The sequence below is a fragment of the Crocodylus siamensis genome, chromosome 2 (genome assembly GCF_052110815.1).
Source record: "Crocodylus siamensis isolate JL-2025a chromosome 2, ASM5211081v1, whole genome shotgun sequence".
Lineage (NCBI taxonomy): Eukaryota > Metazoa > Chordata > Crocodylia > Crocodylidae > Crocodylus > Crocodylus siamensis.
The window spans coordinates 224603253-224630434 of NC_143396.1; the positions used below are offsets into that span (position 1 = coordinate 224603253).

General features: G+C 43.4%; 2 protein-coding genes across 3 annotated transcripts in view; one reads left to right on the plus strand and one right to left on the minus strand.

The window, feature by feature from the left end:
- Positions 1–27182, minus strand: part of DCAF5 (DDB1 and CUL4 associated factor 5) — a 111966-nt gene that overhangs the window by 26737 nt on the left and 58047 nt on the right. For both annotated transcript variants that reach the window (XM_090033217.1, XM_090033219.1), the window contains exons 6-7: positions 23771–23984; positions 3913–3979 (exon numbers count right to left, since the gene is read on the minus strand). In XM_090033217.1, coding sequence (XP_089889343.1) covers positions 3913–3979; positions 23771–23984 — 281 coding nt within the window. The remainder of the gene's footprint in view (positions 1–3912; positions 3980–23770; positions 23985–27182) is intronic.
- LOC149871779 (uncharacterized) lies at positions 20695–23167 on the plus strand. The gene has a single exon (XM_090034960.1). The coding sequence runs from the start codon at positions 22484–22486 to the stop codon at positions 23165–23167; it is 684 nt and encodes a 227-aa protein (XP_089891086.1). The 5' UTR covers positions 20695–22483.

A 27182-nucleotide genomic window follows, 5' to 3' on the forward strand; every position in this document is an offset into this window, starting at 1 on the left:
TATAATGAAATTCTTGTTCCTGAAACAGCCTCTTGGAGCAGTAGTTAAGAAACATAAATAAGCTCTGAATTGTGAGGATGATTCAGTGATATGGGTGAGCAATTTAAGTTCTGTTTAGCAAAACAGTTTGTCTATTTACTGCTGCAGGAGACATATTGGGCCCTGCTGGAATTAGTTGAGACTTTTTTTTTTTTTTTTTTTGCAGGTGGGGGTTTCTTGGGGTTTTTTTTTTTTTTTTAAAGTTGCTTTTAAAACCAAAAAAATCCCAAACCCATTGGCAACTAACCCATTTCTAACAATTTGTGAAGCACTTTTGGGTGGACCCTATGTCTCATTTTAATTGCATCTTCTTTGAGGCCAAAATACACTTGCTGCCTGTAGAGATACTGGATTTCCTCACTGTAAGCAACACCCTAGCATGGATTACATAGTTTGTGGTGCTAGAACCACCATTTATCTGCAGATACTTAAAACTGAAGCTCTATTTACATATGTCCTTTAAAAAACCCATTGTTTTAAGAGAGGAAATTAGCTAGTAAGCTCACCAGGCCACTGAATCATTTCTGAAGAGTAACCAGGAACTGGTATGGAGACAGGGGGGAAGGGGATATCTGGAAAGGGAGGCAGGAGAGAAGGGAAACTGAAGATGAAGCATTTTAAGGAAAGAAGGGAGAGAGATGAAGGAAGTTTTGTTCCTGACACTCAAAATGCTGTACAACCACACTTTCTATTAAACATCATAAACTCCCAAGGGGGAGTAAAAGTAAAGGCTCTTAAGTTTTATAACATCGAAGGCAAGGGTTCTCAACCTTTTTTGTACCAGGACCCATTTGTAAATGTTGATGGCCAGTCCTGACCCAGTAAATAGTTTAAGTAGAAAACAAACCCCTGGCCCTGCTGTTGCCCTTCACTCCCAACCCACAGTCCCTCACCCCCTAGCCCTGCTAATGCCCCTCAGTCTTGCTCACGCTGCTCGCCACCCCACATCTTCTCTGGGGTAGAGCCACAACCTAAAGGGAGCAGTGGCAATGGCTGGGTCATGGTGGCAAGGTAGAGCCAGGGCCGTCCCTAGGGGGAACAAATCAGGGCAACTGCCCTAGACCCTGCACTTTAGGGGCCCCTCCGCAGAGCTGGGCAAAACAACCACAGTGACTTTGTGCTGCCACCAGCTTTACATCCAGCCACTTGGCACCCCACCCCCCACCGAATCCAGTGCCAAATCAGGCATGTCTGGCTGGTTGGCACCCCTACCCTGAAGTGACAGCAGTGCAGCCTCTCCCCATTGCCTGTTACTCCTCACGCTAGTGGTGGTGCAGCTGGCATGGGGGTCCCAGCCATAGCAGCAGCAACAAGTCTTGCCACCCCACTCTGCTCTCCAGCACCAGGTCCTGCCTGCTGGGCCACAGAGCCAGCTCCTGCCTGTGCTGGTGAGCCCCATGCCCACTGTGGGCACACAAATCTGAGTGGCATGTGCCTACTCATACCTCCCCACCATTACCTTTGTCCCCCCCTGCCCTCGCAACGCATTGTCTATGCCCCTCCCCCCACCCCATAGACTTACCTGTAGGAGCTGCTCTTCACGCTGCCTGGCTACCACATGCATGTGTGAGCACAAATGCACATGGCACCTCCTGCCTGAGTGCATTCCTCCTGGCTCCCCCCAGTCCCAAGCAGCCTCTTGGAGGCTGGAACTCTTTTTTGAAAAATGTACGCAAAACAGGATCCATTTTTAAAGTTAGTTTGTGACCATTTCATATATTCTTGTAACTCACTTTTGGGTCGTGACCCATGGGTTGAGAAACACTGATCTAGAGAATTATTTCTAGAATAGAACAGACCCCTTAAGGTAAGCACTGAAAACCCAGTTGTTTTGAAACATGTCAGCATGAGGCTGAACAAGTCACTGGAGATTTTCCTGTGGAGTTTGGGATGACCCTACTGTCTGCTGGGAAGTTCTCTCTAAATCACAATTATTTGCAAAAACAGCTGAGTGTGTTCTGGTGTCCTGACACAATACAGCATAGGTAACTGCCCCCGCCACATGTCAAATGCCTTTCAAAAGAGAATTGTAATACTTATTCTTTACTGCCCCTCTTGGGTGGCTAGTAATGTTTTCAGCTGTTGTCCCCTCTGGAAGTGGATACATTTCAGTAGTAAGTGAAGTTCTCCTTACAGCTTGTAACTTTCCATAGAAATTTCAGGATTTCCAGAAGATGCCATTTACAAAAGTCACCAACTTAATATAGGGGAGCTATAAAATTTAGGTACATATGACACTATCTTCCCAGGTACGGTGGAGAGGGCACAGTAAGTCAGTCTGCGGTCTTACCTTCGTCTAAAATATGACTAAGGAGAACAGCATTTTACCTCTTGGACAATTTTGGATCATGGACACATACTTTTACTACACTCACATGGTAGAAGCCAGAAACTGTGTGTAAAATGATTTATTATAATAGATTAGATAGAATGGGGAGAAAAAGATCTTAAAATTCCTGTAGGAGTTGACTTTTTTTTTTCTTTTTAACGGTCTCTCACACACATGCACACACTAATTTTTGTGGTCCAACCCCATCTACCAGAGTTAGACTAACTCCTTGGTGCTTTTCACTACATCAAAGGAGAGAATATGCTTCAGGTCAGGTCCCCGTCATTCCTGCAGGGGAAGTGAGGCGAGGGAAGAGACATAACCAATACCTATATTCATGGATCTGTAAGTTGCATAAAAGGCCCCAAGTTTATTGCTAGTAATGAAAGTCTTGAAAAGTTATTCTTAGGTCAAATTCTAGAAATATTTAACTGGTAACGCAAAAAATGGACCTGGGATTCAAAAACATATTAGCATTTAAGACTGTTACATAGGACTCCTTGAGGGAACAGCAATACGGTCTGCAAATAGTATGATGTATATTTGAGGTAAGCATTATTTACCAGCCAGGCCATGAGCTCTGCTAAACTGTTAAAAGAAAAAAAAAAAATGCCCAAGTTATAAGAGACTAAAAATTGCATGTTCTTATGCTGTAAGCTTCCGGTCCTTACAGCATTTAACATTAAGCAATTAGTTTTGTAACCAAAGTGTTGTAAGCATATTGACACACATTCTCTAGTAACAGTGAGAACTGTTAGAACAAAAAGTTGACAACAACACTTTATGATGGTTTTTGCCAACTGTACTTATCATTTATAACACAGATTTTCATCTGTTCTGTCCCAGGTTCAAGACTGCCCTTTCATAGGGAAAGTCAGGAAAAGAAAAAAAGAAAAAGGAAATCATAAAAAAAAAAAAAAAAAGAGAAGAGAGAACATGTGCATATAATCCTGAGATACAGAAAGTAGTATCAAGATATTGATGTTGCCATCATTCATAAGTTCCATACTGCAAATCAATGTACAGTCACGTTTAATAACCAACCAAAAATTAAAGACCGTATTTTCTCCAGTTTGCAAAGCCTTTTTAGAAAGCTATTCATGCAACAGCTGTTAACTTCCACAACTCACTAAGCCAATCCCCTACATGCAGATATGAAATAAAAATAAACCCTTGTACTTATAAACGTTAGTTATCAATTGCTTCACTATATAATACAAGAGATCATGAAAGATCATTCTCCACTGTATGCAATACAAATAAGAAACATATTTTAAAGAGTGAGGGAGGGTAATCAATCATTGGAACAGTTTAGATATTCTAGTATTTGAAGTCTTTAAATCAAGATTCAGTATTTTTCTACAGGCATGTTCTAGTTGGCATGCCCAAGTCAACACATGGGAGGGATTGGCTAAAGAAGTTTTAAGGCCAGAAGTCTGATTACTAGGTCATATTCCACAAATTCATAATATAGTTATGACTGAGTGCGGCATCTTGAGGCTTTTTTTTTAAATGCTAGCTCCTCCCCTGAATCACAAACTCACCTGCTTCTGGATCTGGAGGAATTCGCCACATATACAAGTTGAAGTCATCTGAGCCCGAGAGGATGTACTGAAAAAAACAAAAAAAAGCAAATTATAATGTGGCATTGTTTATGTTCTTTTTCCTAAAGACTGAGATTATTCCACTCCTTTAAGTCCTTTCAGTTTACTTATTTCCAGGTCTGAGCTGGCTGCCTCTTCAGGTAGGAATATTAGGACTGAGGATGGAAGACAACAGGAGTTAAAAGCCAATGTCTGCCATCCATGTTTTAGGATTAGTCTGCTAGACATGTCAGTCTCTGTTGTACATGAAGCTCCAAACCTCCAGCTGTGTCCTAACCCCCAAAGATGTTAAGCCTCTTCTTCCTTCATGGCTTTCCAAGGAAAACTGCTTTCGATGCCAGAGGCCCCACCTGCATCCCTAGTAATCACAAGTCAATCATTGTTGCTAAGAATCATTTAATTATTTTCTAGAGGAAAAGCTAACAAATTCTGGTGTCTCCCCAAGTTTCAGGGCCTGCAGCAAATACATCTAACACAACACCCTTTCTGGTTTATAGTTTTGCTGGGGAAATTATTAAAAGGCCCCTCTTCTCAGCTGCCTATAAGGGTATACAAGCTCCTTACATGTACAAAAATATATTTCAGATTGCTTTAAGCAGTCTTTACTTTGTAAACTAAAAATGCACAGCATAAAGATGACAAGGGGATACTGAAAAGGAAGAACAGCTCTCTTCTTGCAGTTGTGACAAAACACAAATTACCCCTTATAACATCTGCCAAGCATCTCTTCTTCTACAACACGATCTTTAAATCCTCTCTTTCAACCTAAAGCATGGACAAGAGGACACAAACAAGTGCAGATTCTGATCTCGCTACACAGAGGTTAAGCTCACATTGCTGAGGTCTGCTGACTTAGGTATTCATTCACATCAGTGTAAACAAAAAAAAAAAAAATCACTGCCCCCTTTAGGGTAAAGGGGTAATAAGCAAAGAAATGGGAGTAAGCCTGCACTTTTCCTGACCCCAAAAAAGATGAATTCTACTTGTCTGGCTCATATTTTACCAGTTTCTGGTCTACGTTCTCCAGGGATGCATAAACTCATGCAACAGAGTGATAATGGACTGTGAAGGGACAGTTCCTGAGATCTTCAGAAAGGCTTGAGAAACAAAAATAAAAGCCAGACTAGTACAGGGGGAGAAGGGAAGGAGCACATATCCTCCTAACTGTTAATAACATTTATTACTTTTCTTTTACAGGCTGTGTACATAGGGGCAGCAACGCAACACCAGACTTCTGGAATTTCCTTACCAATACCCTCAAGCCAACCATTCTTTTCTTCTTGCTATATCATTTTTTAAGGCTATATGGGTATGAGTAAGCACCTATCAATTCAATTCTGCCTGTTTGCTGCCTGCATTGCTTCAACACCAGTTAACAAAACATATATGCACTGGCTCGGTACTGCTGAGACCCTTCCGTTTGTTGCCAAGTCCTCCAAAGAGAGTAATTTCTACAAGTTAACACACTGAGGCACTCAGGCAGCTTACCACTGCCAAAATGACCTACTAGTGCCAGAAATATAAGTGCTTCCCTCTCATTTGACAGCTTATAAATGTTTAACCCACAACAGGCTGAGCTGCTTTGCCAGATCTACACAAATAAGGGTTCATGCAGGCAGCCTCCCAAAATCCAAAAACAAAGCAGTTCTACACAAAGTATTTGTTGTATAAGCAAAGGATACATGAACCATTTTGTTGTTCTTTAAATTATACAAGTCATTGCCACCACAGAATTTGGAATTGGAACTTGCTATAGGGTATAAGATTGCCCTTGTTTGAAAAAAAAATGGGGAAAAAAAAAATATCCTCAAAATGCCTTAAAGAATGGCTTAACATTTTAACAGCATTTCTCCCACAGAACAAAAAAAGCTCCAAACAGTTATGCCCTAACTTGGGCTCTCTTCCAAAACTGTTTAGCATCTCACCTTTTGCTCTGAAGGTCATAGGTACTACAAAAAGAATACATCAAAAGGATTAGTTTTAGTAATTATGTATTAACATATTAAATAGAAAAACCACACCCATACAACCAACCTGGGAACTTCATGATGCACCAGGCTGCAGCCTTATAAAAGACTCTGGCTTAGGAGCAAACCTTCTTGAATACTGCTCATTTGAATTAAGGCTTGAATAGATCAGAACAAACATGGGAGGAAAAACCTGCACAGCGTATATAGGCTTGGTAGTGCTACGCTGGTTAGCTCTACAGATGAAAGGGACTTGGGGGTCATGGTTGACCACAAGATGAACATGAGCCTTCAGTGTGATGCTGCAGCTAGTAAAGCGAGCAAGACGCTGGCTTGCATCCATAGATGCTTCTCAAGCAGATCGCGGGACGTCATTCTCCTGCTGTACTCGGCCTTGGTGAGGCCGCAGCTGGAGTACTGTGTCCAGTTTTGGGCTCCGCAATTCAAAAAGGATGTGGAGAAGCTTGAGAGGGTGCAGAGGAGAGCCACACGCATGATCAGAGGGCAGGAAAACAGACCTTATGATGACAGGCTGAGAGTAATGGGGCTATTCAGCCTGGTAAAGCGCAAGCTCAGGGGTGATCTGGTGGACACCTATAAGCTTTTCAGGGGTGCTCACCAGGATCTGTGGGAATGACTGTTCACCAGAGCCCCCCCAAGGGATGACATGATTGAACGGTCACAAACTCCACTGTGACCGGTTCAGGCTGGACATAAGAAAGAACTTCACTGTCCAAGCCCCCAAGGTTTGAAGCAGACTGCCACCTGAGTCAGTTCAAGCACCCATTTTGAACACCTTCAAAACACATTTGGATGCTTATCTTGCTGGGATCCTATGATCCCTGCTGACTTCCTTCCCCTGGGGTGGGGGGCTGGACTCGATGATCCTCTGGGGTCCCTTCCAGCCCAAATGTCTATGAAATCTGACCCCAGTTGTCTTTCTTGCCTAGTGCAGGGGGGCTGGACCAATAACCTTGCAATGTCCCTTCTAGCCTCTTACAATCTAAGAATCTATGAAAAGGCAAAGCTGAGGGGAAACACATGACACTATAAGCTGCATCTGAGTAACTGCACTCACACAGGTCTGTGTTCCAGGGAGTCAAATTGGCTGTAATTTGCAGGTCAAGGAGCTGAAAAATAAAGGAGTCAGACCCAACACATTTTCTCTGAAGCACAGACTTAAAAGTGAAAGTGGAGCAAAAGGGTAAGTCATTCCTCTCCAGGGAAAAAGTTACATCTCAAAGTAAGGACTAATAGTGGGGTAAATTGCTAGTTGTGCCCCTGCTCCTCTAATGGATTTCCTCTGAGGATAGCTCTTCGCTCAATGCAACGTAGCTCCTCCGCCACCTCATGGCCAGACACTAAGGGCACGTCCCCATGAGCAGAAACTTGTGTTTCCCTGGGGACAAACAGCAGTGGCACCATGTGTGCCACTACTACGCATCTCTGGTGAACACCCGTGCCATGTATGCTCTGGTGCACAGCATGTTGCCTGGGTGGGGTAGGGGCAGCTGGAGCCATCAACTGTGCTGGCCTCAGAAGCCTTACTTGGAGGCCACATGCCCCACCCCACTTGTTTTAGGCATGGTTTTTTTTGGCCCTGGGATCTCCTGGGGAAAAACAAAAAAAACAAAAACAATAACACCTCATGCTGCAACTTAGCAGTGCAGGGAACACCCGTGTGGTGCTGCAGATGGGTCTGCGGTGCTGCATACCACACATCTGAGCTTGTCTGGATGCACTAAAGTGCCTTACAGAAAAAGGGGAGGCTGGGAAAATGGATCATTTATCCACTTTTCATGAAAAAAGTTCACTATAGAGTAGAAATCCAGAGTAAATTAATTGATATAGTAATAGTGCTATGTGGACACCTCATAAGCTAAAATTGGATGAGAGGGTTACTTTAGGAGTTTCCTGTTTTTAAACAATCCTACTAGTCAGTCACTAATATTGCTAACACACTTCTTTTAACTCACTGACATGCAAGTTCACAAGATAAGTCAGTGGCTGAAATGTAGTGGTCCAGACAGATACCAAAGCTGCTGACTGTGCCCTGGTATTTATACCTTGTTACAGAACAGCACTTCCCTCTGAATCTCCTTTTACAAATAGAGATCTGTGTCCAGCCTTACAGTAGAGAAGAAAGTCATCAAAAGGCTATCTACAGTGTCTACAGCCTGGCTGGACAAATAGAGATGTGAGCTTCCTTATTCATCCTGATCAGAGCACAGCTAATGGGGGAAAACATGCCATACCCCACAAGAATTCTCCATTTCTGCCATGGGAATTACCATTTTGCTGCAGCCAAGCCAACATAGCCAACATTTTGTTTTTCATCTCCCTGCCCTGCTAAGGCCGCTCTAAGTTGCCTCTTGGCTCAACCAGGTCCTCTCACAGTGGCACATTAATTTGATTGCAGCGCAGGCTTCCTATTCCAAGCAGCAGGGGGCAGGGACCGGGCCTGGAGTCCAGTTCTGATCTACAGGCTGGGGAAGAGCCAGAAGTTTAGTTGCATTTGCTGGGCTGCTTGAAAAACATTACATCAACCAAGGCTTCAAGATGAGCTAATGAACGAAGCCATGTCCTTGCTCTCCCTTTTCCATAATAGATTTAGAGGGGAAAACTAGTTGAAATATGTGCTATCTGTACCCAAATATAAGAGCCAAGGCCTGGAAAGAGCATAGCTGGGCTACCTGCAACACATGGGGGATGGGAACTGGAATGAAGAACATGTCATCCTAGAATAAGTCAATAGTTCTGCTGAATCTAAAGAGCTGTTGCCATGGAGTATGCAGGGTCCTGATTATATATTGATGCATGTTGGAGAGATACTAAGCTAATTTATAAGGTGGGGGGGAGAGATTGTTACAGCATCTTAGTGTCATTTAAATTTTGGCTCTCTGGTTCTGAGGGAATGTGAAAAAATAATTCTTAGCATAGCATCTTCTACTAGCAGACTTGTAGAGTAACCTCCATGATCATCAGGAGCGTGAGCAGGCAAGGATGAAATAATGTGAGCTTGCCAGGGACAATTAAGGGATAAATGGTGGCCCTGAAGATAAAGGGATGCAGTGCGATTCCTAGATCTGACCAGACACTGAGGGCGGAGCTCATGGGCTCAGATGTCTGTGATGAAGGCCTCCACCAGTATTAAAAACACCTGCTTCATAGCCTGTATTTTTACATTTATATTTGATCAGTACCTCAGATATTAGCATCCGGAGTGTTCACACACACCAGATTAGGAGAAAAACATTTGCAAAGAATTAGCTTATAATGAAATATTTTAAAAGGGAAGAGTCAGCCTCGGTCTATGACTAGCTGTTAGCGATGACAGGAAAAGGCTTCCAGATGACTACAAGCTGCTGATTCAGAAGTTTTCCTTAGAAGGAAGAAAACTCGCAGGCATAGTTAATATCTGCTGCTGAAAAATGCACTGATTCAATCTCAGAGCTTCAAGTATGAATAAAATGCTTAGTATGAACAATCATCAGAAATCTGGCAACTGCTCGTAAACTTACACTCCCCACCCATTCCGCTACAGCTTTTCCCCTTTTCTTTCACTCTCCCCATGGATGTCATTACAGGCAATACAAGTAAGTGGAGATATGATCTGTTACTGCTGCAGTCCCATAATAGTAGCATTAGCACATGCTGGAAACCACTATCTTCATGATATTTTCTCCTTTAGTTATAACAGTCTCTTTGAAAGCTTTCTACATCTTACAATCGGCATTTCTTTAGGTTCTGCTGCTTTAGGACTATGGAATATTTAAGGAAGATTAAGACACAGTCAAGATTTATCCTGTGAAAATCCACATCTGTCTGCTGCTCTATGGGTAGTGATTATTTTGAATTCAGGTCAGAGATTATTTTAAATCTTTAGCTCTAGACAAGGGACAAACAGTTAAATAGCATCCCTTCCAAGGACAAGTTTACACAGAGTTAAAAAATTCAAATGATCAGTTGATCACTTTTTTAAAAAGCCAAAATGAGACATGGGACTGCGCAGACTATGGGGAAATCACAGGCAAGTAAGTTGTCGTTATTAGGAAGCCCACCACATACACTCAGAATAGGGGGGCATGCACCAAAGACTAATGATTTGTGCACAGAGCAGAAGTCCATTTTATTGATAACAGTTTTTACGAATCCTATATCTGTGAACTTGACTGTATTTTCCAGACATCAGTTCCCATTCACATTAATGGGCATCTTTTGTTCACAGAGAACAATGAATCTCTGGGCTATAAAGATTACATGAGATGGGATCTGTCTGATGTATTCAGAGTTATTTCTTAAGACCTAAGAATAACGCAAACACTACCCGCTGGGGGAAAAGATGAGTGAGAGCATCCGATAGCACAATTAGCTTGCTAGTGCTTCTTACTGCCCCTTAAAGATTAAACTATATGTTTGTTACGTATGACAGCATATGGCTGGGATTTCAGAGTTTGTCCATTTTTCCAAGCAAAGAGGCAGTGGTCTCTTAAAAGTGTGGTGCCAGGGGGTAAGTACAAAAAACACAGCCATGGGGCTGCACAAAGGTCTAAGACCATCTAGGCACCCTGAAAAAGACCAGTTTACATCCACTTCGAACTGCTTTTTTTCCCCCACTTTTTTCACATTCATCAGTATTCCTGTGTTGAGCTAAAGCTGTTGAAGACTGATTGTTTTATTAACATGGCCCAAACTGTAATGTGGATAAATGGGATTTAAAACAGCTTCTTTAGCCCCAAGAAGCCAGAGGAGGACCTTGTCCATGTATAACCTTTACACAGAAGTTTATACAGTAGTGTGAATCCCATTATAACTATGAACCTACTTAATTTGGGGAAGCTGCCTCTGGATTTCATGGTCTTAACACATTGCTGGTCACCATTTTTGCAGTTGAGTATGGCAGACCTCCCACACCGCTGACTGGCTAAGGAGCCCCAGTACTCTTGCACCTTGGCCAGAGGCATGGGGGGGATGGGTCATCACACTCCTCCATGAAAATCCCCCTTCCTATCCCTACCTCCCAATGCTTCAGGGCACCAGGGCTTCCCCCCTCTGCTTGCTGGCTGTTTTCCTGGTTTGTCATGCACCTCCCCCCCACCCCCCCAATGCTTTTTTGCAGGTACTGGGTTTTTGCAAGGTGGTCCTACCAAATTCAGTTTCTGTGAAAACCTAAGTCACAAATTTGGTAGATCCCCGATTACAGCTGATAGGGAAGAAAATGTTCATCAGCTACCCTTGTTAACTTGTGCTAATCAACTTTCAAAGGCTACCAAAGGCTGCTCCTTCAAGCTTTAAAATCTGAGATGTGTTGCAGAGTCTCTACTGCAGATGGGAGCCCTGGCAGCCGGTGGGGTTCCCAGCTGCAGGGATGCACGATGCCTAGCATGGACCTCTGGGCCTGGGGGACTGCAGCAGCCAATCCCCAAAATTCAAGGGGGGTGAAACCCCCAATCCCTACAGATAGCGTCTGCTGGATCCCCAAGGCTCAAGGGTTCATGAAAACCTCAGGCCTACATGCACAGTCAGGACTGAGAGCCCTGTCAGGCATGGGACACTCAGTCCTAGCTGTATGTGGCCCCCACCGTTGGGAGCCCCTCAGCAAAGGGGGCTCCCAGCTGTGGGGCCTGGTTCTTGTTGATGCATAGGCCTCCTATAGGCCTACAATGACAATAAGGCATAATTAAATCTAATGCACAAACCCACAATTGCACCTCCTGCAATGCCACATGTGCATGGCAGGAGGAACTACTATGTGGGTCACATATCAGTTCCAATTCATCTTTTACCTGCATGTGTAAAGGGGACCTAAGATCATGACATTGCAGATCTTCTGAGGTACACCTTTAAAGCGAGTTCCAACCCTGCAATCCTCTGAACTGGGGATCCTCCTTTGAGGAGGAAGAAGCTAGAGGGAAAGTGATCAATAGAATCTGAGGAGAAAAGTAAAGGTCACTATCTCTTGTTGAGACCCACACCCAGTAAGCTCTTTAAGAAGAGAGGGGTCATGATGAAAAAGGACAATTAGTAATAAATAAATAAATAAATAAATAATAAAACTGCATGCGATTTGAGTTTCCTCAATTGCTCTCTCCAAGCAGGGTTCTAACTGCCTTTTAGAAAGAATCAAAACCTTGTCTATATTTGTTTAAGACATAGTAAGTCACTGATTTCCTTTTCATGCAAGTTTGACAAAAATATTTGCTCACTGGGCCCTTTCCATTTCAAGACCTGATGCTACAAGATAAGTTGGCTACTGCAAGCTATTATTTATTATGAACTTTGTGCACAAGAAAAGTGCAATGTACTCTTCAGAAAGGAAGGCTGGCTCCCCTTTCTCCTTTTAAAGTCAGGACCAACAACGACCACTACCTGAGAGAAGACTCCCTTAAAATTAAGCAACAAGCTGGAAAGTACATGAAAAGGTTAGATTTCTGTGTCATGGCAATGCATACTCAATTAAGATGTTTGGGAACTTTATAGCTAATTCTGTTTTGGGACAGGCTGCGTTAATGTCCTAATTAGTAGACGGGCAAAAATCTTCCCATCCCTAACCAAAGTTATTTAGCATGCTGAGTTAAACATAATGAAAGCTGTAACTTTATAGGGAGTCTGAATAGTCTGCGCCACAGTGAATGGTGCATTCCTGAAACTCTCCTATACCAGTGTAATGTCAACAGAAAAGGCTGAGTGGTGATGTAATGTCTGAGGGCATGCCATATAGTCAAGACGCTTTTTGTTTGATTCACGGGATATAAGTTAACCTTTTGTGAAGCAGGCAGCAACCATGCAATTTGCTCCCTCAAGTGGTACAGGGGGTCAATACCAGCAGGGTAAAATAAAAACAAGTTGTTAGCCCTCACGATTTGCACTGGATTTTGCATTTGGGAATCCTGAGCAGGAAATATATTTCATCTCCTTTAGGGTTTTATACTGCTTCCTGTTGCTGTAGTATTCAAAGCCTAGACGTTTTCTAAAGGTATTTAGGCAACTTTAAAAAACTACATTCATTTACTCTTTTCCACACCACATAACACAACTATGTTAACTAGTAACAGTTTCAAGACTGGCTCTAATTCACACGTTTCAAATCATAGGATAAGTTAGTGTTTAAAGCTTTCTTTCTAGTTGCAAGCAGAGGAAAATCTTGACCAGTTATAACTTTCTGATGAAGTGAGCTTCACACCACAAAAACTTGTGCCAATATGCATCTCTGCATATATAACTTTGATTAATCTATAAGATGTAAATCTACCCTGCCTTCTATTTATAGCCTTTACATAAAGAGAGAGAGAGGTAGTTAGCTGGGCTGTGCAAAGCTTCAGTCACCAATTTGATCTGGGGTAGATTCAGCCCAATTTGGTGGCTGAATCTTTGCATCTAAATTGAACTGGGAGATCCATTAGACAGGTCCAAATCAAATCTGAAGTTTTTGAATTGATTTGGAAAAGGGTCGGAGAGATTCAGCAATTCGGATCCGCTGGGGAGAGGCAGGCATAGTTGGTCACCTGTAGGTTCTCCTGTGGCTCCTCCGGCTGTGCCCGCCTCTCCCTGGGTGGGGGAAGCTGTGGGAGAAGCCCCATGGCTGCCCTGCCTGGCCCCATCCCCCACACAGGGCAGCAGGGATTGTCCATGCCACTGGGCACCCACGTGGCAGCTGCCACACGACATGGGTGCAGTGTGACTCGGCAGGGCGCCACATGCTGTCCAGGAGCTGGGGCTGAATAGTGCCAGCTGACACATGGAGCTGCCCCAGCTCCCAGACAGCGCGCAGCGTCTTGCCAAGCCGCACTACACCCATGCCATGGGGCAGCTGCTGCGAGGCTGCCAGGCGGGTGGGGGGAGGGGGAAGGGCAGAAAGAGGTGATCCTCGCTGCCCTGCACTGCAAAGGACACTCTGCCACGAGTGCCCAGAGGCCCCAATCCCCGCTGCTGCAGCCAGTGAGTGCAGGGCTTTTTTTTTCCCCTCTCCCTTCCAAGTGGTGGGAAGCTGGGGCCGGGCAGGAGATGGGGTCAGGCATGACAGCACGTGGGGGTTTCTCCTGCAGTTCTCCCTGCTTTGGCAGAGGCAGGCACAGCCAGGAGCTGTAGGAGAACCTGCAGCTGCCCAGCTGTGTGTGCCTCTCCCTAGCTGATCAGAATCAGAGATTCGGCGCTGATTTGGATTTGGCCGTATTGAATGGGGACAGTGATTTGAATCACCCAATCGAAACACTGTCCTCCAAAAATTTGCCAAATTCAAATCCTAATCGAAAACTTCCCTATTCGCACAGGCTTAGCAGTTAGGCATGCTAATCCAAAGTTAGGCAGAAGGCAGGGCAACACCCTGTAGACCAGCTCATTTAGAGACATGTTCAAGTAGCCTACCAAAGCACCTGTCTCTCTAAAGAAATTAGTCTATAAAAAGGTACCACTGCCCTGCCTTCTGTTTTTACACAGTAAGTTTAGACAACATGAAGTTTTGAAATCTATCGGAATTGGATGCCTACATGCCTGAGGATCTGGGCCTAAGTGTCATGCACATACTTTTAGAAGTACTGCAACAAATTCGGTCTTCAGTGAAGCCCATAGCAGCTCTACCTTCAGTTCGTAGGGTGTACTGAAATAAATTGAGGGAAAATTTGGCTCTTCAGCCTCTGCCACACTCCCTCCTTTATGTGGGGACATGAGCTGCTGAGCTGGGGCAAGTTCCTGGATAAGGCAGATGTGACATAATATTGAACTGTCTTAGCCATTCACTGGTGAACACCAGAGCTCTCACATACAAAGAAGAGAAGAGGCTTCTTATTAAGTGGCATGTGAACAGTGTATTCATGCTTAATAAGTAGGACAAGGAGAGAGTTTTGTGCAGAAAAAATGCAGAGGCTGTATGTGGGTACAAACAATAAAAGGAGGCTAAAAGTTTCCAGTCTGACACTGGCAGCTATTAGAAAACAGATATTAGGGGCAAGCTAGATGGGAGGTATGGCATTTCTGGAGGAAAAAAAAAGTTTGCATATATTGTTTGCTAGTTTTCAAATAGGTTCATAAGGACAAAGGTGATGTTAATGCTCCTTTGGGGAAACAAATGCCTATTGCCAAGAATGAGAGAAGAACGAGGAAAGAAACAGGACTAGCTGTCCTGAGAGAGAGAGAGACAGTGTCACAAATGACAGCCATTTTGGATGTGAAAATCCACTGAGAACTGAAACCACCAAAAATATGATTGATTGTCAGATAAATTATTCAGATTGAGATAATAAATTTATGATATTTTTTAGTTCAGCAATTCCATGATGACACTAAAGAGTGACCATTTTGATTTTTTCCATCTTCAAGGAGCAAGAGTATAACTTCACTGATATCAGGAGTTATTTTTATTATTTACTAGCATCACTCATGCTTTGATACTACCAATCTGCATTTAGAGTAGCCTCCCTATCGTTATGGAAAGAAAAATTTGATCCCTGTTCCATGGAGTGATTATCAGTGAATAAGGAGTTCCAGGGCACAAAGTCCTCTAGAGAGACAAATACAAGGGCACTTGAACCCAATGCCATAAAATGCTCCAGCATTTTCTGTCTATGTAGGCTGGACAGAGAAAGAATTAGCTCTGCAAGTTGAATCAACTCAAAGGTATTCTTAGAAATGCTGTTATGTAGGACTTTCACTATACAGTGATGAGTATACTTGAATCCAAACAATGAGCATATACATACAGTTGGATTCCAATGCAGGTTTTCCCAAATGGGAACTCCTTTTTCACAGTCCTTGAATTTGATTTTGCTATTGGGGGGTATATTTAACAGTGTCAAAGAGCAAGCTGTATTTTGAAAGCAGGGTTTATCTATGTTTACTTTTGTCTTTTTACCTCCATATTAGATGGAAAATCCCATGGGATGCTAGGACAGAGCTAACAACAGAGTGTGGTTAAACCATAAAACAACATTTATTCATCTAGAGGACTCCTTTGGAGAACCCAGTGTTTCAAGTCTGAACTCAGGAGTTAACTAAACCTACCAGGGGACTGGCACAGTACTTGGAGCACCGACACAGGTTTGCCCAGTCATGCCCTGAACAAGGGAATTGACAGTATGCATGTAGGGATTCATCATTTTGCCCAGATTCTACATCTTCCTGTGCTAGCTAAAAGTAAAAAGTGATTTGTTACCATTTTACTTGATTCCGAGATGAGTCTCTTTTCCCTGTTTAACATGGGGGGGAAGCCCCTCGTTTTAGAATAGAGTATGAGGAGGGAGGCAGCAGCTGCTACTCTGACCTGGTCCTGGCCCATTCTGATGCTGTGGTAGGACAAATTGTGGGGGAGGGGGGACAAGCAAAAGGGGGCATGCAGCATAGGGGCAAGTGCTGATCAGAGGGAGACAGGAGGAAGGGGAGAAACTATTTGACCCTGCATTGTCTGCCCTTCTCCCACCTGCCCCTGCCACTTCTTACCCCACTGCAGCAGTAGGAAGCGATTAAAATTTAAGATGAACGACCCTCCAAGAATTAGATTCTATACATGGAAAATTATAACATTTATAAAATTTTCCATGTATAGAATCTTAAGTCTTAAATTCAGGGTAGTCTTAAAATACTGTATTCACTGGAATCCAAGTCTTATAAAATCTGAGTCTCTACTTCAACTACCTAGAAGAGGTGAACTGTAAATAACTGGAGTACTTGCAACGATGTGGGAAGTTCTGGGAAATTGTGAGTTCGTACTAGTGAGGATCTGAGGGATGGGGAGCACCAGTCTGAAGAACCTAAAACAGCTGGGCCATCAGGAGATAATAGGGGAGTGCACATGAACCCAGGAAATCTTCTAAACAGGCCAATAAATGTGGAGTTGAGAGAGAAAGCAGTGATAAAGCCTCCTCAGCTGCAGCGAAGCTTAAGAGGACATGGATTCAAGCATGTTGTGATCCAAACAGCCACCAAGTGACTGACAGGGGTGAGCTTTATAATGGCTGCTGAAGGATATCTGTAAAAAACAAAAAACAAACCCAAACCTAATTAATGAATCATAAGGGGATAAACGTAGGGAAATCTACATCTTCCACTGTGAGCTAACATTCAATAAACTTGTCAACTAGTAAATTTAATTTGTCCTTTTCCAAAAAAAGTAGTCTATGTGATGTACCTCGACTTTAACAAGGCTTTTGATATCGTCTCCCATGACATTCTGTCAAGCAAGCTAAGGATGTATGGGTTGGATGAATGGATTGTAAAGTGGATAGAAAACTGGCTGGATCATTGGGCTCAGAGGATAGTACTCAAATGACTCCATGTCCAGTTGGTAGCTGGTATCAATTGGAGTGCCCAGGGGTCAGTCCTGGGGCCAGTATTGTTCAATATCTTCATCAATGACCTGGAAGATAGGATGGAGTGCACCCTCAGCAAGTCTGCAGATGATACCAAGCTGGAGGGAATAGGAGATATGCTGGAGGGTAGGGCTAGGATTCATAGAGCTCTCAACAAATTTGAGAACTGGACCAAAAGAAATCTCATGAAGGTCAATAAGAAGAAATGCAAAGTCCTGCATTTAGGACAGAACAGTGCCATGCACTGGTACAAGCTGGGGACTGACTGGCTGGGGACTATGTAAGGGGACCTGGGGGTTACAGTGGACAATCAAATGATAAGCCAGCAGAATGCCCTCATTGCAAAGAAGACTAATGGCATACTGGGCTGCATTAGTAGAACTGCCAGCAAATCAAGGAAAATTATTATTCCTTTCTGTTCAGCACTGGAGAAGCTACATATGGAGTAGTGTGTCCAGTTTTAGGCCCCCTACTACAGAAAGGAAATGGACAAATTGGAGAGAGGTCAGCGGAGGGCAACTGAAATGGTCAGAGGGCTGGGGCATATGACTGATGGGGAGAGGCTGAGGGAACAGGACTTACTTAGCCTGGAGAAGAGAAGATTGAGGGGGATTTAATAGCCACCTTCAACTACCTGAAGGAGTGTTTGAAACAGGATGGAGCTAGACTGTTCTCAGTGTTAGTAGATGACAGAACAAGGAGCAACGGTCCCAAGTTGCAGCAAGGGAAGTTTAGGTTAGCTATTAGGAAGAATTTTCTCACTAGAAGCACAGTAAGCACATTGGAGCAGGTTACCCAGAGAGGTTGTGGAATCTCCATCCCTGGAAGTCTTAAAGACCTGGCTATACAAAGTCTTGGCTGGGCTGATACAGTTGGGGACGGACCTGCTTTAAGTAGGGGGTTAGACTAGACGAACGTTTGAGGTCCCTTCCAACCCTAATTTTCTATGATCCTAAGACTAAATAAATAAGATAAATCACAAGCTTGATAGGTACATGTCTGCACTGCAGTCATAGGCAACAGGAAGAAAGAAAGAGGGGTACAAATTTCTAGAATTCTTTAGATAAATTCTATAATGTTTCTGGCTTTCAAGAATGCACTTGCATCAAGAACCACTGAAAACAAAACTAAGAGAAACACCATTACAAAGACAGAATAGAACAGAAACAGTCTTACAAATTGCTGTAGAAATCATCTGAATCTCTCATGCCTTTTCCAAAAGGCAGACCCTAAGAATTGGATTTATTGGCAAACTGGTCAATTATCCTGTCAAATAATGTCAGACAGATCAAATAATAGGCAGTCAGTTGACTAAACTCAAAAAGTGTTAAAATATTCCATTAAGCCAAAAATACCCTTGCACAGATAGTGGCATATACCTTCCCTCCCCTCCACCCGCAACATCTTCTGTTAGCAAAGGTAAGAAGACTGCATGCCTGGCCCCTCAGTCCTGCAGGGGTAGGACACAGACTCACACATTCTCTCTTCTTTTAGGAGCAGGCAGCCCCTGCCTTGCTTCTCTCTCCTAAACTCCTCCAGCTTCATCCCCCCATTATGCCATGTGGGATTGCAAGAGCTACTCTGTGCTGAAGGAAGAACGAAAACCAGCAGCATAGAAAAAGCTTCCCCTACCAGCCACCTGCTGTCTGCAGGCATCTCCAAATGGAAACAGGAAAATGCTTGCGGAGGTGGCCTGCGGCGTACCTAGTATAACCGCAAATTAAAAACTGCTTTAGTCTTTCAGAGTTGTCATATATTTTTTTCCTCCCGTTTCATTTTTTAAAATTTTTTTATTGTGGTCAAGAGTTGCAGGACAAAAGCCAAGGAAAAGAAGAACTGTTCAGTCTTGAATATCATTTACATGTTCACATAACTAAAACTGATAGTTATAAAAAATTGTTACAATTTATTGTGAAATAAAATTCTAAATAACCCAACTTAGGTACTGATGCTAGTTACAGAAAACAAGCTACTGAAGTTTAAGTTTCTCTCTTCATTATTCTAATAAATGAATGTTTAAAATATTTGACCATTACTTGACAATAGTGGACCAGCCAATTGACTAAGTATGTTTTTGACTAGTCAAATACCCAAACTTATCACGGGATATTTTCAAACATATCTGGTTAAATTATTGCTTTGTGGCATCTTTAACTTTGATATTCTAATGAGTATATTTGTGTAGTTCACTAAGTCACTCTAGATTCCCGTTACTCCAGATGGCTAAACATACCACATACAAACACAATATTTGATGTTTAGTCAGTTAAGATATTCAACATATTAAAATTACACATTTCATGGTTGAGTGGCAGTGAAAGGTTTCAAGAAGCCGCATTATAACAAAACCAAAAACACACAAAAACAAAACAAAAACAAAAGGAGAATTTGCAGTGCTGGAAAGGTTTTGGACAGACTTAAAGTGTGGAAGAATGTTCCTTCTTACCCATCCTTGTGCTAAACTTCAACAGGAAATGTTTTTCTTATACCTCCAAGTTCACACAGTACAAAATGCTTAAAATTTCTCGCCTGGACAAAATAACCTTTTAGCATTGTGAATATTGTGGAGAGATACATCACAACAGCTTTTAAATACTGCTGCATAAAATCCCTGTTTCTGATGCACAGTTTGGGTGCAGCAGAGAATGCCTGTATTTTGCCATCAAAATAAGGGCTACACAAATAAAACGTGGTGTGAAAGACATAAGAATGAAAACTGAAATTCACATTTGGGTCCTACAAAGTTCACGTAGTTCTACTCTGACCTCTAGAGGAGAAAGCCTAGCGTCTTCTTTAGGATTACTCCACTGGAGACCCAAAAAACCAGCAGCCAATTTTTCCTCCAAACAATGGTTCATTTGTTTCCGCAGTAAATGTTTTTGTCCTTTCCAAATTCCGTAAGATAAACTTCTGATTTTATAGGCGGATTTTGGTGCTGGATTCTGTAGGCTCCAATCAGGACTACAAAGAAGCCACGAAAAATCATTCAACATGCCTATTTCTCTAGACCGGAGGTACTCAACCTCCAGCTCACATGCCAAATGCAGCTCGCAGAGCCACTGCATCTGGTCCTCAGGACCACCTATGGGTCTGAAAATTTGACAGCGAGGGACTGGTAGCCATTAATACAGCCACCCTCCCCCTGCCAAAATTGCCAAACCCCATTCCATGGAGTGGCTGGTCAGAGCCAAGCTATACCCGCTTCCCCTACAGGGCTGGGCCATGCCTCCCCACTTCTGGATCAGGGTCAGGCCATGCCCTCTTCCCTCCCCATGGGGCTGGTTTAGAGCCAAGGGTTGGGCCAAGCCCCCTTTCCTCCTGTTGGGGCTGGGCCATGCTCCCTCCCCACTCCAGAGGTGGGCCCTGCCCCATTGCCTCCCATTAGAGCAGAGGCTCACCCTCTCTCCCCCCACCAGAGGCTAAGCTGGAACTTGCCCATGCCCCCTCCTTCCAGGGCCTGACCGTGCCCCATTTTCTCTCTGCACGAGTCAAGTTCCTTTCCCTGTGGGGCTGCATTGGGGCCAGCATGCCCCTCTGCATGGCCAGATGGTACCCACTGTGACCACCTGGGTGCCAGATTGGGAGCACCAGCTGGATCTGACCCATGGACAGACCAGGCACTGCAAACCTAGTTCGCCAGGCAAAAAGAAAATGGGAAGGTAAATATATCCTGTAAAGCTCTGCTAACTGAGGGGCTTTGCTTTACACCCAACAGCAATAATAGAAATTCTGACTGCAGATTATTTATGATCAATGAGGGGAATTTTCAGATTGTGCTGATTTTGGGGTATCAATAGTTGGAAGTGAATGTTGTTACTTATAAAACAAAACGCATTAGCTAAGAATATTAAGAACCTTAGAAGTCTACAATATAGGCACATTTACATGTGCACTTTACTGCAGAGCTGATTAATTAGTTCTGCAGTAAAGCATCACTGTCTACACAAGCACCAGTATCAGGGCACAATAAATTAACTCTGATCTAAGATAGTATGGTCCCCAACAGTACTATTTTATGGCAGAGTAATTAACTCTGCTGAAATGCTCATGTAGACAGTGACTGGGGTTGGCTGGGGCATGAGGGTGCTAAAGTGCAGGAGGTGGCTGCTGCCCAGCTCCACTTTAGCACACTGTTGCGCCCCAGTCAGCTCCTCTAATCACCTGGCACCCAGAGCCTGGGGCTGATCCCCCTGCCAGCCTGGGGCTACAGCACCCCAGCTCTAACTGCTTCGGTCCCAGGCGCATGTAATGATGCTGCACCTGGTGTTGGATTAGAAATTGCATTTAGAAGTCTGTTTTGGGAGAACTGACTTATAGGTATAAAATATATTGACTTATATGCATTAAAAGGGTTCAAGATGGGCAGCAGGGGTTAACTGATTTCCAAGAAGCTTGGGTGTCTCAGTCTCAGTTTCATGGTCCTGGAGACAGACAGGCTAACATAACAAGGCCAATGGATGGACACAGACTGAGAACTGAGGGGGCATATGCCATTACTGTCTAACACAACAAGGCTGGGAATCAAAGGAATATGTATCATACTGTTCCATAACACAAGATAAGTAACACCAACAAGGCCCCAGATCGGGGTGGGGGGCAGGGGTGAGTCCCAGTTTTGGGGGGAACAGACCAAATTAGGAGAAGACCTGGAAGGCTACAACTAACCAGGAGATAGCCATGAATGAAGTCATCAGGAGGGAAGAAGAATACTTGTATGGTTTCTTTTCTGTTATCACTGTGTATCAATAAAATTTGCCTATTAATGAATGGAAAGGTCATGGTCAGTCTGAGGGTGGTCCCCCACCCCCAAAACAAGGTCTCTGGGTCCTAAATCCAGAGCCAACATTGGGAGAAGCTGACCCTGGCATGAACTGCACCGGAATTTATTCAGGCGCACTAATTCCATGTGTAGATGCACCCTGGAGGTTTTTTGGGATTGTTACTCCTAGTTTTAGATAGCAGCAAAATACAAGGAAGCTTCAAATGTTAAGTTCCTTTTTCTTAAATAGGTAATAGTGTCTAATTCATGGAACTGAACCTGGTTAAGTAGACTTCTCATATCATTTTATATGTTTCCTGTGAATAAACAGTCAAGTTTTAGACTATACTGATCTGATTTCAAGTGGACCTTCCTGGAGAGGTTCCTGAAGGACGCCGTCCGCAACAAGTACGGACCTGAGGGCCAAATCCGACCAGGGCAAGGTCTTCGACGTCACCTCGAAGTGGGACGCTAGCAACCACTTCATGCCCAGCGGGAGCTTCACAGACTGGCACTTCCTCCACTGCGCCCGCCTCAACTGCCCGCCTCTGAACGGGGCCATGCACTTTGGCCACTGGGACAAGAGGTGCCAACGGTGCGGCTACGCAGCGGAGACCCTCCCCCACGTGCTGTGCAGCCGCAAGCCGCACGCCAGAGCCTGGCAGCTCTGCCACAATGCCGTCCAGGACTGCCTGGTGCGGGCCATCCCGGCCGGGGCGGGGGAAATCTCTGTGAACCGCACTGTACCAGGCTGCGAGAGCCAGCTGCACTCCGACATCATCGTCACGGACCACGAGGCCAAGAAGATGGTGATCATGGACGTCACCATCCCCTTCGAGAACCGTTGCCAAGCCTTCACCGACGCCCGGGCTCGCAAGCGGGAGAAGTACGCCCCGCTGGCCGACATCCTGAGGGGCCGCGGCTATGACGTGACCGTGGACGTGCTCATCGTGGGGACACTCGGAGCCTGGGACCCCAGCAACGAGAGCGTCCTCCGCGCCTGCAGTGTTTCCCACCGCTACGCCAAGCTGATGCGCTGCCTCATGGTGTCCGACACCATCTGCTGGTCCCGCGACATCTACGTGGAGCACATCACGGGCCACCGCCAGTACACCGACCCCTCCAGACGAGCCGCTGCCGGATCGGACCCGGAGGACACTGCCGGCTGAACCGCCCCCGCCCCACCCCGCTTCGCTGCGCGTTGAGAGGATTTCACCGCCACGGACGACCCCGCCCCACCCGAAGAGGACCCCCGCGATCGGACTTTATGGACTGAGACGCTTTCTCCGAGCCACTTCCTCCAACATTGTGCATCACTGTAACAGGTATGTGCGTATCTATCTCCTTTCCCTCTCAGTGTCACGACCCGACCCTCCCCCTCCCCCTTCCCACATCCCCCCACCCCCGGGGTTAGTTGGCTAACATTGTATCGTATGTAACCTAGTCGTGTTCCCCTCCTCTCCCCCATCCCTCGATTGTTAGTTCCTCACTCGGGCGCTTTGTATTTCCATCTCAGCTTTGTTATCTTTTTTCTGGATTCCCCATCCAAAACATCTACTAATAAAAGTCAATCTGTTCTTTTGAGTGCATTAGCTTTCTCAGTTTCAATACTAAGCAATTCTGAAGATAATCTGACACATACCAGAAACTGAAAATTATCCTCTAAATGAGAGAAAGTTGACACAGAGGTCAAATCTCAAATGGTCAAGGAAGCTTACTGTTGTAGAGATCAATAAACATGCAAACTTTGGGCTGCATTTTATGCCCATTACCTGGTCACGGTCGCCTGCAAAACAACAACTCTTCATAGTGCACGAATTGAAGTAACCCTGGTTGTCAAACTGGAAAACAGGCAGACGGGAGTGAATGTCATAGAGGACTGGTGGAAGGCGCCGACGCAATGCCAGCAGCTGGGTTCCATTGCTGTTGAAGCGAACACTCATGGCACTCTGAAGGGACAGATTTCCACCATAACGGAGCAATGAACTAGGAAGAGAGAGAGGAAACAAGTGAGAAGAACCCCTGGATTTGGAAGGCATAAGGATATTATTTTTATGAAATACTTGCATGAACTTGCAAACACAGTTGTTGAGAGAGAGAGAGAGACAACCACAAAAAGATCTTTGCTTTGAGACTCATTTGCAGTATGCTACAAATGAACAAAGTTCTACATCTGAATGAAACCGATTTCTGGCCAGTTTTCAAAGAAAAGCTTTCAAGGTACCTAATGCCCAGAAGAATTTAACTCAAAGCTTTCATGACAAGCTATTGAGAGTAGTGTTGATAGCTTCAATTAAATTAGCTGTATCCATCCCCGACTCCTATAAGACAGAATTGCTATCACATAAGGAACCAACCAGTTGTGGAGTGTTCGTGTTTGCAACTAACCCTGCCAGCACTCAGCAATTTTTGTTGCCTGGTACTCTCTCTAGTCTGTCCCAGGCCTCTTTTGCTGTTATTTTAGCGTGGGACCGAGGGAATAGCATTTTATCCTTTAGTACGTGGTCAGACCATTACCTCACTCCTGCTTCCATTTACATCCCTACAGGACATCAGATGATTTTTGTCCCTTCTAAGACTCACCACAATCAGTTCCAGCTGCCTTACATAAAAATCTGTTCTACCAAATAGTTATTCTGAAAAGCATAAAAAAGTCAGCTAGGTCTCAAAACATGACTCACCTACAAATAATGCAAAGTACATAAGATTAATTATATTAACAGTATGATGCTACTGCCTTAAAATGCATATGTGCTAGAAGTCAATGGTCAGTGATCGCATCCAGTGTATTTCTGTCCACTTTGTTCACACTTTCAAGTTAAAATGAGCAGTTAGCATGCCTAGATTAAAAAAAACAAAACCAAAAACAAAAAACATAGCTCACACAAAAGAGAGCTTTAGTCTCCCCCAGAAGCATAGTGGTTGAGAGGGTTAGCTTGATATCTGTTTCCTTCAATCTTTCCAAAAGGCATATATCACTCCCTGAATTGGGATGGAAGGGAGGAGCAGTATTTTGTTCCCTTTCCATTTCATTTTAAAGGATTTAACAATCCAAACAAATAACATCCTAGACACATTCTTTTTCAATAGGTTTCAGGCAATCCCAACCAGATGATTTATTAAAAGCTGTAAATTCTGTCCATCCTCAGAAGCTAACAGGCACCAAATACAGAAGCTACAATTTTAAGAGGAAATTGACTCATAGGTTTGAATGCATCATATTTTCAGATACAGCTGTCTGCCTAGACATTTGTAAAAACTGAGTCACGCCTTATAGAAAGGAATCTGCATTCCACACAGGTTGAAACATGCTTTGTTTCATGAGATACTGTATACATGAAAACTATTGCTCTACGCCAGAATCAGGAAGAAACAACTTGTGCACAGGATACAGGGTCAATTTTTTTTTTCTTAAACCAAACGCAAAGCTAGATTTCCACAAATGAACTAGAAGTCATATTTTCAAAATGACTAGTGAGACTCAAGGTGGGCACATAAGTTTTGGATACATACACTGGATCCCTGTAAGTTGGCTTGATCTTCAGAAAACACTGAGCACCCATTCTATAAAAATCAAGTCCTTTTGGAACCTTTGTGGTAGCCAACTTGAAGATGTGTAGGTGATCAAGAATCTTTTCTTTCTAGTTTGTACTGATTCTCTCTACAGTCAGTGAGTTTCATTTGCTGTTTGTGAGAGTATTTCAGAGAAGTGAAGTTAAAAAAAATCCTTAGTTTCACAGGCAAGAGTTACTTGTTCAATAAAGACGAATGAGAGAAAAAAATAACAAAAGATAAAAAAGAAAAGAAGAGAGAAAAAAAGAAAATGACTAACTAGATTTCAAATGGAATGTGTACTTTAATGCTGCTGTACCAGTAGAAACTAGAGCTACCAAGCTGTTTGTTTTACTCTCTCAATGAGATGTTCTATTAAAAGTATGGTGGAAAAAAAATCACCGTTTTCTACAGCAGCAGTTAAGCAGAATTTTACTTCATGTAAAAAAAAAAAAAAAAAAAATTCTCTCTGAAAGTTTAACATTTTCCATGAGAAACAAACAGACATATTTAAAATTAAGAATATTCACTAATTAAAACCTCAATATTCTGTTGAACAGTTAAAACAAAACATTTTCAAGGAATTCTCAGGTTTGTGGTTGTTAAGTCTAGTATGACAGTTAAGCCCTTAGTTTGAAAAGGTTATTTATTAATTTACATGAGGTTCTCTTTCTTCCTTCCACCTCCTCCCTCTCCCCTTGCTTCACCATCTAGTCTGGCCATCTCTTCTTAACAATCTTCTTTTTTCTTGATACTACTCTCTTTTCTCTCAACACCCATCAGTCCTTTGTCTTAAGATGAATCCTTTCTCCCAGCTCCTTGCATCACCAAGGCTTTCTACTAAATCTCTCTCAAAACCAAACCAGTAGACTGCCTAAAAGTAGCAATGCCCTCCAGTGTCCTATGCTGGTATTCACCATTATAAACCCTTTATACTTTTAATCTGTTCTTTCCACTGCCTCTCCCACTTTTCTGGTAATAATGCCCTGGTTTTGATTGCTGTGCAATGCATGAGGCACATTCTAAAATGGTATTTTATAGTAGTAGCTTAATATTGAAACAGGTTTCCATTGCATTTTACAGACACTTTTCTTAGGCTGCCAGAGTGGTCATGAGAAGTTAACAAACAAAAACACTTTAAATGTTATAAATATTTTAGCAACTTATGCGAAATAAGACTTCAAGAGAACATTTTAATTCAAGAACCAAAAGACAAGCCAGAAAACAAGTCAGAGTTAATATTATACTTAAAATCTAAAAACTATAGAGCCATGCATTTAAGACATTTCAAAAGCAGCACAACATTCAAACCAGCCTCCTAAGGTAAATACAGCTGTCTGATAAATAGTGTTTCAGGTATTTTGCAGTTCCATGGCCACCAGAACTATACTCCAGAACCTCAGTTTTCCATATAAATAAATAAAATAAATAAGTGGCTGCATAAAGGTTTGAAAACATTAATCAAATATGAACCAACTAGGTGCTACCTTTCCATATTTACAGACAGCCAGGAGAATGCTTCAGGTGTATGACCTACACTTTTCATCTCGGACAAAGCCCCATGGACTTTGATTCTATAATAATTGAATGTAATATTTTTCTGCAGACTTCTTTATTTTCGTTTCCTTGTCC

Bases quoted from the DNA above. Each gene is read 5' to 3' on its own strand.
- LOC149871779 (XM_090034960.1), top strand. From the start codon at position 22,484: ATGCCCAGCGGGAGCTTCACAGACTGGCACTTCCTCCACTGCGCCCGC.